This window comes from Chionomys nivalis, chromosome 26 (genome assembly GCF_950005125.1).
Source record: "Chionomys nivalis chromosome 26, mChiNiv1.1, whole genome shotgun sequence".
NCBI lineage: Eukaryota > Metazoa > Chordata > Mammalia > Rodentia > Cricetidae > Chionomys > Chionomys nivalis.
The window spans coordinates 21,340,200-21,352,925 of record NC_080111.1 but is presented as its reverse complement, the minus strand read 5'-3'; the positions used below and the strand labels follow the sequence as shown (position 1 = coordinate 21,352,925).

The 12,726-nt window shown below is 36.7% G+C and overlaps 1 protein-coding gene across 1 annotated transcript in view; it reads left to right on the top strand.

Annotated features, from left to right (window-relative positions):
• The window catches only part of LOC130866771 (cadherin-related family member 3-like), a 108,056-nt gene extending 107,615 nt beyond the window's left edge, over nt 1-441 (top strand). The window contains exon 23 of the mRNA XM_057758347.1: nt 336-441. Within this exon, the coding sequence (XP_057614330.1) occupies nt 336-441 (106 nt within the window). The remainder of the gene's footprint in view (nt 1-335) is intronic.
• Nucleotides 442-12,726: the final 12,285 nt, after the last annotated feature.

Genomic DNA, 12,726 nt, shown 5'->3' with positions numbered 1-12,726 from the left:
AGAAGAAACTAATATGTGCTTATTATGATTTTCAAGGCAATTTAATTTAATCTAAATCCCTCATCTTTATTCTTTCTCATACATTATACATAATCCAATGGACATTCAATTGAGATTATTTGGTTAATTATTGGTGAACCTGGTATCATGGGGTGCATTATCATTTTCACTATAATTAGTAAGTTTTAAAACATATGTAGCAGTAGTAGCAATAACAATAATCTTAATATTGTTCAATATTTTATTGGCATTATCTTTGTTAATCAAGCTATATTTTAATACTTAATATTCGAATTTTTACTAAGGTTTTAATCCAGTGTTTTTCTTTTCATCAGTGACAGGAATGTAATATCTATTCAACAGCCAGACAGGGGATGTCAAGATGTTGAACTATTAAGAAGAGAAAATAATTTTAACAGAAGACATTTTGACTTTAACTAGAAGAAAGGTTACTATAGCCTCATGTCACTTGCTCTATTTGAAAAGGTCTTTGAAAACACAGCTTTTTCACAATAAAACAGCACCAGGGTTTTCAACATATCCAAATACTTTTGTGTAGCCTGTCACATGTTTGATGCATCTGAATTTTACTGCTGCATCTGTGCTAAGGTTTATATGTCATAAAGATCTTCTTGTGTGCCTTTAAGAAAGTTACTGTGACATCCTAATAAGTAGGCAAAAAATAGACTGAAGTTGTACTCAGATTACAATGCTATCTCAATAACTGTTTTAATGTATTTTAAAATGGTGATCATTGTATGAATTAATTTAGAAAATAAAATATATGTTATAATACTAAATTCTTCATTAGTCTTCTGGGAAATGTTTATTTTTGAAAGACAAGTTTAAACATGTGTGATAATTTCATACCTGTCAACAGCACACTTTTCTGATCAACTTGTTTTTACTTGTGTTATGGGTGTTGTCTCCTTGTCTGTATGTTAACCATGTGTGTGCACATGCCTTTAGCACTGAAGGAGAGATTGTTCCATTACCTGGAACTAGAGTTACAGTCAGTTGTGAGCCATCTGGTTTGGGTGATGGGAAGAAAATCTGGGTCCTCAACAAGATCAATCAACAAGTTCTTTTAACTCTTTAGACGTATTTCCAGCCCCTATTTGAGAACTCTTCCATGGGGACTATTTAGTCCTACATACTAACAAACTTCAAAATCTTTGGTGTTCTGAAAATTTTTGCTTTTTTTTTATCAGTTGCAATGCAAGGAAAAGCAATTTTCACTTACTTGGGTTTTGTATAAATAGGTACATGTTAAGTCAAATAGAATTATCTTTGGTCAAATTTTCTGAAAATACAATTCTTTTAAAAATATTTTCATTATTTAAAAATAAAAATGGAATATTACTTTCTGATTGTGATTTTTTCCCCTTAACTCTTTCCAGACCTTCTTACCTCCCAATCCACCAACCTTATTTTCTCTCTCTCTTAAACAATAGACAAAGAGAAACAAATCAAAACACCAAAATTAAAAAAAAAAAACAAGAAAAAAAAACAAACAAAAACCTAACAAGCAGAGACACACATTCTATGAATAGGAACCCATTCCTGACATGAACCTTAGACTGGATAGACTTTAGGGCTAATACAACCAAATACTATTATTCTATAGTATTATGTCTATAGGGACATAGCAATAAAATGACCCCTAAGAACATTCTGCTATACTCATAGATCAATGCCTTGCTCAGCTATTATCATGGAGAAGCTTCCTCCTGCAATAGATGGAAAATTGCAATTTTTTTTAGCATATATTCATTGCTTACTGACTGGTACTTGGAGGATAAGTATTGAAAACAGATAGATTGGTTGGATGAAAGCAGAACTTTCAAAAAGTTGCCATAGAGCTTCTATCCAAGAGATAAAATAATGCAAAATGGGTATCAAGAAAGAGAAATAGCAAATGACTGTTGTGGCTTTCTCACCAGCTGTGCCAGCAATGCTCAGCTTTCTGTTGGCACCCACATACCAAGAAAGATCAGCCAATAAACAAACTTAGACTTTTCTCTTCTCTTATACCTGGGACATCTATGTAACTGAATATAGACTATTAATGCATAGTGTACAGGCCATGGACACACCAAAGCCTGGGGCTCACTTGGGTCCTCTGACACTAACATGGCTGATGTAGACATTTTTATACTTTTTTTCTGCCATGTGTTGTTAACATCACCCAGTTTTTGCCTCAGTTGGCCTGTGAGAACTCGCATGATATGGCCACATAGCTATTTAATAAATTTCAAATACGGATACTTTATATTATCTCTTTAGAAATAGCATGTTTGTTCTGTTTTCTGGATTTTTTCTTTTTCTTTTCATTTTTAGTATTGTAGGACTCTCTTCTGAAGACAGTTTGGATCTGCAATTCAGCCCTATGAACGCACCTAGAAAATATGTCAGCCTAGTAATTAAAGGTGCTGGATTTTTGTTTGCTTGTTTATTTTCTTGTTGACTGGGGAATACCAAGTGAAATAATTTTCCTTGTCTATTTTAAGGTAGCATCATAGTATATCAAAATGCATGGAGTCAAAACTGCACCTGAGGTAACTGTTCTCAGAAGTGTGTGGATTTTACTCTTCCCAAGATATTATGTATATATCTTATCAAGCCTTGCAAGTTCCTTAACTTATATAACTGCATGATCAGTGTGGCACTGCAGATACAATGGAAGAGCATGCCTCTATATGCCAACAGCCATGGTTCCCTTGGACTTAATATGCCAGAAATATGGGACCACAAACATTTACTATTGTCTATATTTTTTCTTTATTTTTTATTAATTATTATTTTTTTCATTTATTTTACATACCCATCCCTTCCTCCCTGCCTCCTGTTCCTCTCTCCCCTCCTCTCCTCTCCCCTCCCCTCCCAACTAGGCCCTCCCCATCCACTCCTCTTCCTTCTCTGTTCAGGAAGGGGCAGGCCTCCTAGGGGAGTCAACAAAACATGGCATATCAAGTGGAGGCAGGACCAAACTTCTCCTTATGGCACATCAAGTTCAGATAACTGGGCCCAAGCTCCTCCCCTTCAAGGCTAGGCAAGGCAATCCAGCATGGATAGTAGGTTACAAAAAGCCAGTTCAAGCACCAGGGACAGATCCTGACCCCACCTATTGTGTTTTTGATCAGGAACCTTTTCTCAGATGGGTATAATGAACACGGTTCAACTCATCATTCTTACGATATGCACCCAGGGCAAAGCTGCTCTCTCTAGTGCAACTGCTGTACTCTGCCCAACTGTTGACAGTGTGGCTATTTCTGCGCAGAGTTTGAGGTTATTTCCTCTCCTTCTGATTTTTGTGGTGGAAAGTCTTGTAACAGTACCCATACCACCCTCTAAATATGTTGAGTAGCACTAATCTAGGTCATGCTTCATCTATTTGCAAATTGTGGGCCTTTAATACGCTGTCTTGTCATGGAGTGGGTAGCTTCAAAGCTTTTGACCTTTGTTACAGACTAGAATACTAACACTGTTTTGTGCTTGACAACTCACATTCCATGTGATTATGGGTCTGGGTGTTAGACATGTTCAGCAAGTGGAAATGAACTACTCACCATTGCCTTGGACTTGGGCTAAGCTTGACTTGGCCAGAGGCTGTTTATTTCACCTGACCTCCAAGACCTGATTTCTGAAGTCAGGGTGATGCCACCAACTCTATAAACTAAATTCAGCTTGAACCTTGTGTACAGTGATAGAGTGACTCATTTCCCTCACTTAAAATCATCACTTACAGGAAAGAAACAAAAGAAAACGAAAAAGACCTGATTTTCTCCCTGGAGAAAGGCCTGTGTAGAGATCCTACTGAAGCAGGTTTCTTCCTACTAAGAACTGAGATGCTCTTCTAGTGATAAATTTCACAAATTACCTCAGTCCTGGGTCCTGGGCATGAGCGCTTGAGTTCTCATGGGAGTATCTGCTTTAAACTTCAGGTTGAGAGATCTTTAATTTATTTCACTGTAGAAGTAGCACAGCTAGGCAGGCAACAAATTCTGTGTGGAGCAGAGAATCCCACCCTAGTGAGAATCCTCACCCTGCATCGGGACAGACTCTCCCAGCTGTCAATGTCACCATGCTGCTTCTATGGCTTGTTCTGGATCTTGACTCTTCATGTCGATGGTTTCTGTCTTATTAGCATGCTTTCATCCCCACTGCAATTGTGATGAGTCTGCCAAATGTCTGCTGCCACCATCAGCTTGCAGAAGCCAGCTCCCATTGGGATTCTCAGCAGGGACACAGCACATTAGGAATTCTTTACTGATATATTAAATAATGCAGTATTTTTGGGTTCCCTTATAGAGCATGGGCAACAGATAACTTGTTTTTTTTAAATATATTTTTTATTTATAATCACATTTTAAAAATCATTTTGTTGCTTTAGTCTATTTTCTGTGAAAAAATTCTATTTTTACTTAATTTCATGAGGCCCTTTTATTTTTCCATCTTAAAGGGAAATTTAGTGGTAAAATGTTTTCCCTTGTGATTTGTGTGATGTTCGTAGTTTCTACTCTCAAACTGATGAATTACCTTATCAGTTATTTTGTAACAGAACTGTAAATCTGTCAAGCTCAGCATCCTCAGGAGTTAATCTCATGTGTCCCCTTGAAGCTCCTACTAGTCTGTGCTTGCTCCATTTTGCAACTCGACTGAAATACATTTCTTCTTCCATGGCAAAATCAACTTTACCCCCCTGAGAATGTATGTCCACTGGACCTTAGTTAATAACCTTAGTTAATAACCAGGTGAGAATGTGAAAGTCAGTTGTCACTTACCTGCGAAGTAAATTTCAAGGCATTGCCTTCCAGTTTAATGGAGAAGACTACTCATTTACAGAGTGGGTTGGGCCATTTCCACAGGGCTAAGGGGTTCAGAAAAGACTGCATTTCAAGCGGAATGCCTTCTAGATGTCTTGATTCCAAGTTTCACTTCTTTCCAAATAAGGTCTTGACCTTGGTAGAAGAGATTTGCCACAGCTGAGAACTGAGGTTTTACTGGAACCCCACACCCCAGAGTTATGTGCAGAGCCAGCTTGTTTTTTCCTGGCCTTTAAAGGCTAGAGATGAGAGCTCCAGGCTCAAAGAAATGCAGGCCCCAACTTCCTTTCTGCTGTCTTTCATCTCTGTATACATGTCTCAGGCTGTCAGGGAAGACAAGAATGCCTCCTTGCCGCAGGCATGCACTCCAGTAATCATTATTGAGACAGTCCCCTCGAAGACACAGTGGTTTTTCACTTGTGCTATTCTATAGAAAATAGGTTCATTCAACATCAGTATTCATGAAGATTTCTTGTTGGTTAGTACCCAAGTAACTGCTTTTCAATAGCTCATTTCCAGATAGTAACACGTTTCTCTTTGGAGGAATGCCTACTGAAGTCAATTGGGTTGTAGGTGCTTTGCAGTTGTCTTAGGGATAATGGTTCACTCTTCCTCCCCTCAGTCTGTAGGTCGACCTTTCACTCTGTTTATTGCTGTACAGAATGTTTTAGATTGATGTAGTTCTGTTTATACATTTTTGTTTTATTTTATTATTATCATTCTTGACATGACATCACTGTATACCATTGACTATTCTGAAAAGAGTTATTTGTACCAGGCTGACCTTGAACTCCCAGAATTTCATTTGAATCTTTCTCCCAAGTGTTGGAATTAAAGGTGTGTCCCACCAAGCCCAGATCTATTTCTTACTGTAACCTTATGTGTTTGGGGCATTCTAGAAATTTAGGGGAGTCTCAGCAGAGTGCCATACAATACCAGAAAAACTGGGATCTGCTCTTGGATCATTAGTCTAATTTAAAAAAAGAATTTAAGGAACTGGGAAGACAGAGAGTACTTGCTGATCTTTGAAGGATTCCAGGTTCAATTCTCAGCCCCCATGCAGTGGATAACAATCTCCAGTAACTCCAGCTTCAGGGGATCCAACACCCTCATCAGGCTTTAATGGGTACCATGCATATACATGCTATACAGACATGCATGCAGCAAAAAACCCACACACACAAAATAAAAATAAATCTATAAAAATGTAAAAGAATTTAAGAATGGGCTCAGAAACTCAAAGACAATTAGTATTCAAAAGAAAAGCCGTAGGGAAGATAAGCTGTAAATCTTGGCAGTTTCCTAGAGGAGAATGGAGAAGAGAAAGAAAGAAAGAAAAAAGTTAATTTGCTTGAGTTAAGTCAGCATGGAATCAGTTACATGGCAGACAAGCAGGCCACATGATATCAAGGGGAGAGTTAGAAGAACAGTAAGAAAGCCCAAAGACTAGGTAGGGAACACATACTCGGGTTTTGGCTACCTTCTGAAAGAAGAGGACAGAAGAGGAAAATAGATAACAGCTACACATTTATGAGTTAGGACTCAAGAAGACAGGCAGACACAGCTGACCCCCAGGGTAGCTCTCAGGAGCCCTAAGGAGAAAAAGTACATTATCTCAAGGATGAAATTGTCTTCTTGGGACAGTACCTTAGTCAGGTCCCTGACCAGCCAGTCTTACTCTAAGGTCTAGCAAAGACATGTCTTCACCTAGAGGGAGAGTCCACTCTACTGTAACTGTACTAGAATTTTATCCTGAGAAATAATGTAAGAAAGAAAAGATGTAATAATCAGATCAGAAGAAAAGAAGTTAAATGTAGGCTTTCAGTTTTTTCTGTGGCTCCTATTAATTGTAAAGTGTCTTTATTTCCTTATTTGGTAGTTGTGTGAACAGAAATGCAACGGACTTTTTGTGTTAATTTTCTGACTTGAACTTTTATTAAATTGATTTACTTTTAACAACAGCTTTCTGGAGTCTTGTTATCTTTAGGACATGTTCTTAATGATCATGGCATTTGAAATCAGCACACAAATAAACAAAACCAACAGCTGTTTTTCTGAAGGGTAAGTAAAATTGACAAATCTTTAGTCTGATAAAGAAAACTTGAGAGAAAGTGCATGTAAACTCAAAAATGGAAGAGAAGACATCACCACTGATAAAAGCCAAAAGCATTGTCAGAAATCATAAACAATTACCACAAATTATGTAATTTAGAAGAAATGGGTAAATTCCCAGAAACATAAAATCTACTACGATTTGTAGTCATAAAATGAAAACCTATGCTGTTCAGTATCAAGTAGAAGATTGGATCAGAAGAAAAACAAAACAAAACAACTTATCAAAGAACAACCAAGGATCAAATGGCTAACTGCTGAATTCTACCAAACAGTTAAAGAATTAATATCATTCCTTTCCAAACTCTTTGAAAACATTGATGTGGACACTTCTTAGAGTTCTGAGAGCAGCACTGATTGATTCTGAAGCTTCTCAAAGACACCATGAGATGTGAAAACCCTAGGTTGATCCATGACAAATTGTATGCAAAAATCCTCAATAGGGACAAGAAGGTTGTTTCAGTGATTAAAAGCATGTACTGTGTAACCACGAGGGCTGAATCTTCAGACTCCAGGACCCATCAAACAGGCCTGGCGTCCTGCATTCACATGGACCCCCAGCTCTAAGAGACACAGGCCTGGCATGCCTTGTACACATGGACACCCAACTCTAAGAGAGAAAGAGATGGAAATATAGTTGAGGCTCACTAGTTTCCAGCTTAAACTAGTAAATCTGAGTCCCAGATTTAAGGGTAGTCCCTACCTTAGAGTTGTAACTAGAGATTGCTTGTTCATTCCCAGCCTCCTACCCTGAATAATCTCACAGAAACTGTATTCATTACAACACTGATTAGGTCAGTTTTCTTATTAACTAATGCTTACATCTTAAATTAACCCATTTCTATTAATCTATGCATCACAATGAGGCTGTGGCCTGCTGGTAAGGCTCCGGCGTCTGTCTCCTTTGGCAGCTACATAATGTCTGCCTGACTCCACATATTCTCTCTCTATATTGGCTATTTTCTGTCCTGCCATAGGCCAAAACAATTTCTTTATTGGCCAATGGTATTAAAACATATTCACAGCATACAGAGGGGAATCCCACATTATCTGCCCTGTTTTGTCTAAATAAAAAGGAAGGTTTTAAATTTAACATAATAAAATTACATATAACAAAACAGGTATCAAACAAGAATTACAGTTACAATATTTTTTTGTGAGTCTAAAGTTTCATATCTAAATTATCTTCTATCTTAGCTAAGGAAATCTATAACTATAACTATTTGTCTTCAACTCTATCAAAGACTCCAGAAGGATACAATATTACCCAAGTAAAAAGGAAGTGGATTGTAAGCAACTTTCGAAACTCTAGAATTGATGAGACATCTCGCTCTCTTGACCCAAAGTTCTTCTGTAACATTGGGGCACCCATCTTCAGCCTACAGGCCTAAAGTATCTGGCAAACTTTTCCATGATGCAGGAAATTTGAAAGACTATTTCGCCTATATTTGCAGTTTGTCAGTTACTTTATTCTGGGTCCTGCAGGATGTAGACTCTTTCATGAAGCAGGAACCCTGAAGGAATGTCTCACCTTCTTTAGGCAAAATCAGCAGTTATTTTTCTATGGGTCCTGCATGTCCAGTTCAAACAGCATACAGTCAAGCACTCTGGGCAAGACTGGTTTCTTGTCCAAATGGCTAGCCTTGTCACATTGAAGACAAATTCCATAACAAGTTTCTTCAACGCCCATCAAACTCACTAAAGTAATTGGATTGGTGCTGTCAGAAAAATGCATGTCTCCCAGTAGAGAAAAGTCTAAATTCTTAAAAATTTTAAATGCCATATTCTATAGGTCTTTGAAGTCTTTCAAAGTGATCTACCAAACTGAAATATGTCTCTGTATATCTAGAAAACCTAATTAACATGACTATCTATTAATCTGTATTTAATTATCCATTACATTTTTAAATGAACTGCACAAAACAATACCTTAAACAAAAGCAGAAATACACATACACAGTGTGACAAAATTTACCTTAAATTTGTATCACTAGACCAAGATCCTTACCAATGTAAAATGTTCATTTCCACATCATATGCCTTTAAATTGAAATAAACATTTATAGACAATAATTTTGGGAATTTGGCTGTAGTTTTCTCCAAACTACTTACTGCTGTTTGTTGGGCAAAGCAATTTTGGGGTTCATGGAGACCTTTTGGGGGAGGGGGAATATTGTTCCATCAAACTACATTAGCCTGGAAGGAATCCATAGGTTCTCATCTTCTGTGGAAACAAAAGCAGAACATCTTTTCCAAAGTAACATATCCTTAGGTTCAAATTTTGAAGTCAAGTTTCCTTTAAAGTATATGTGTCAGTTTAACTTAGCAGTCCCCAGAATCAAATGTCTCTCTGCATTTAAAAAATTCAAAGAAAACACCACAATATGCATAATCCAGACTCTGTGTATCTTTCATCTTTACATGGCTTTTAAAAGCTTATTACTTTGTAATATTTATCTTTACTCCTTTAATCTATGACTTTCTGTATACTTTCTTCTCTCCCATAAGTCCATGTACATTTATCCAATATTGTGACCCATTCAGAGGTCTTTTTTGTCTGAATCTGCCTTCTTGTGTATCATTTTCTGTCCAGGAGTGTCTTTTTCTTTGTTGTTTTTTAATGTGAAGTGGGCGAGGCTAGGACCAACTCTATGACTCTGCCTGTTGGCTCCATCCCATCCAACATGGTGGAGATATGTCACTGCCTCTGCTAGCCATACTCACCACCCCAGCTCCAGGGATGCAGCAGGTCTATGCTGCCATTAAGGAACTTGTAGTACATTGCTCATTAACCCTATTTAGGTGAAGGACCTCCCCAAAGAGCCAATGTTTGTGCTTTCAAAAAGGTCTTATGTGGATCCATGTCCCAGATGGTGGGTGACATATTGGAGACTCTCAAAAAGAGCCAGAATAAGATGATGCTGTGAATATATCTTATTACCATTGGTCAATAAATAAGCTGTTTTAGCCTATGGCAGGGCAGACTCCAGTCAGGCTGGAAGTCGAGAAAGAGAGAGAGAGAGAGAGAGAGAGAGAGAGAGAGAGAGAGAGAGAGAGAGAGAGGAGAGAGAGTAGGCTGAGTCAGGGAGACACCAAGTAGCTGTTGAAGAAAACAGATGCCAAAACTTTATCAGTAGGCCATGGTGATACATAGATTAGTAGAAATGAGTTAATTTAAGATGTTAATAAGAAAGCTGAGCTAATAGACCTAGCAGTATTGTAATTAACATAGTTTCTGTGTAATTATTCAGGTCTGGGAGGTCAGGAGCAAATGGTCTCCAGTTACACAAAATAATTGATGGAGACTGATAAAGAGGACACCAAAGCCCCCTTCTGCCCCATAAAACTACACATCTGTGTATATACATGTGCCACCTACACATGCAAACACACACACACACAAATTAATAAATCTTTAAGTCTTCAACAAAATGATAGAAAGCAGAAATAAGCAACATATAAAAAAAGTATACATTTAAAGAAAATGGGATTTATCATGATGCAAGGAATGTTCAGCATATATAAACCAATTAACAAAATGAATCACATTGACAACTGCAGATGAAAATGGCAGGCTCATCTGAAGAGGTGCTGAAGAAGGTAATCCATTGCTTGAAAAAAGTGTTCTTTACAACTGGATGTAGAAGGAATTGACCTCAGCATAATAAGGAGTACAGGCAGAATAGTATTTGAAGGGTAAAATCCAAAAATTTTTACTCTAAGATTTGGAAGAAAATAAGGTCACCTGATCTTACTCTCTAGTGTAGTAATAGAAATACTGTCCAGGAGAATCAGATAAGAAAAATAAATAAAATGTACCCAATTTAGAAGAGAGGATAGGAAATTATCTATGAATGAAATGAACCCTCTTTATTTTAGCTCAATATAGAAATAATCTATTTTATTACTATCCAATTTTATTTCAATTTGAGAATAATTGTTGCCTAATCTGCCATTTTTGAGAAACTAAATTCTATTACCATTTAAAAAATGATACAATTAGGAAAAATGGAATCTACTGAGTGCATACATTTGATATGTAGGAGAAAGACTATATCTTTTTGCTTTTATTTATTACTGTGTATTTATTGAGCACCATGCGGGGAAGCCATTGAATATGCCAGAAACAATATTGTAGACAGGATAAGGTCACAGTATTGATGTTTTTGCAATTTTATTTTTCTGTATTTAAAATATTTGTTTTGAATATATATATGTGTTATTTTAATTAGCAATATTTTGAGATTTTGGGGGATGTAGTGAATTAAGAACATTGTTTAATGCGATCTCAGCTCTTTTCTGCCATCTAGTGGCAGCAGACAATGTTTTATGAATAACCTTAAATAAATTATTTTAAGATTGTAATTATATAATCTTCTCCTTCCTTTTCTTTAATTCAAAGCCTCTCATGAATACTCTCCTCTTTTTAATATTAATTTCATCTTTTATCATCAATTCCTGTGTGAAACACATACACATCCTAAATACATAAGTACAACCTACTCTGTCTGTGTGTTACTTAGTTTTCAAGGTTGACCATCTGATAACTGATAACAAAGTTCTCTTCCCTTGTCCAGACAATTTTTACTGCTCTTAGCATTTCTTAGCTGCCTGTGGTTTGCTTTGTAGCATTAAGGCCTCCTGGGTTCCCTCTATGCTTCCCCAAGGAACACAATCCCTAATTACACTCTAAATATTTGTCATTATATCCACATGTAAGTGTGGTCCTTACCTGGAATAAAGAAAACTTTAATTCCAGTATAAACTATTACAGAAAGCCACAACAAATCAAAATACAGAATTGTACCAGTCACAATGGATACATCTACAGAACACTGTACCTATGGCTCAGGGATCATTGACGAAGAGGGGTTTGAAGAATTATAAGAGCCAGAGGATCAGGGAGTTTTCTGGGAGACTGTGTCTCTTAGGAATATCTGTAGCTACACCTATAAAGTCTTACCAAGATGAGTACCTAAACATTACCTGAGCAAAGACAATACCAATAGACATACTAATGTGTAAAGTTATGATTGCATATTCTCCTCCTTATAGAATTACTCTTACTAGTTTATTCTTTTGATTTTTTATGTTTCTCATTTCTACAGTGCAGAATATTCTATTTAAATGAAATCCCGTGGTTTTGTCTTCTTTAGACATCTTACAACCACTTTTCAAGTAAAGCTAGAGGGAAACATCATTTCTAATTGGGTTTTAGTTCTTCCAGCCAGTACTAAACACGGTGATAGAGGAATAATGAAGTACTTATAAATTGCTGTTGAGATGTATGTTATTTTTTATAAGTATCTTTTTTTTTTAATATTCACTGTAACCAGTTGGAGATCTGAAACTGTTTATAGTTACTGTCTCAGGGGCCAGCCATTGACTAGTTGTGTGTGTGTAGGAAGCGATGCTTGCCTCCAGCACCAGGGAGTTCTAAATCTGAAGCAAAGTAAAATAGCACTTCTCTGTATCTTGAATATTATCTACAAACAATAGCTCCGATGAAAACACCACAGGAAACCTCTTCCAATTTCTATGACATGAGTTTTTTTATCATAATTAATATAACTTAAACACTGAACACAAGAAACAGATACGTACCCTGTTTTGCCATTTTGATGCTTAGAAACTATAGCCAAAACCACAAATGTTCTAAAATTTTAGTAAATATAAGAATACTTTAATTCATCCATGTTAGAAATTATGCCAACATAACCATTCTTACCAAAATTATAAGCAGTATTCCATATTGTAGTAAAATAATGTTTCTGAAAAGCAGCTTGCT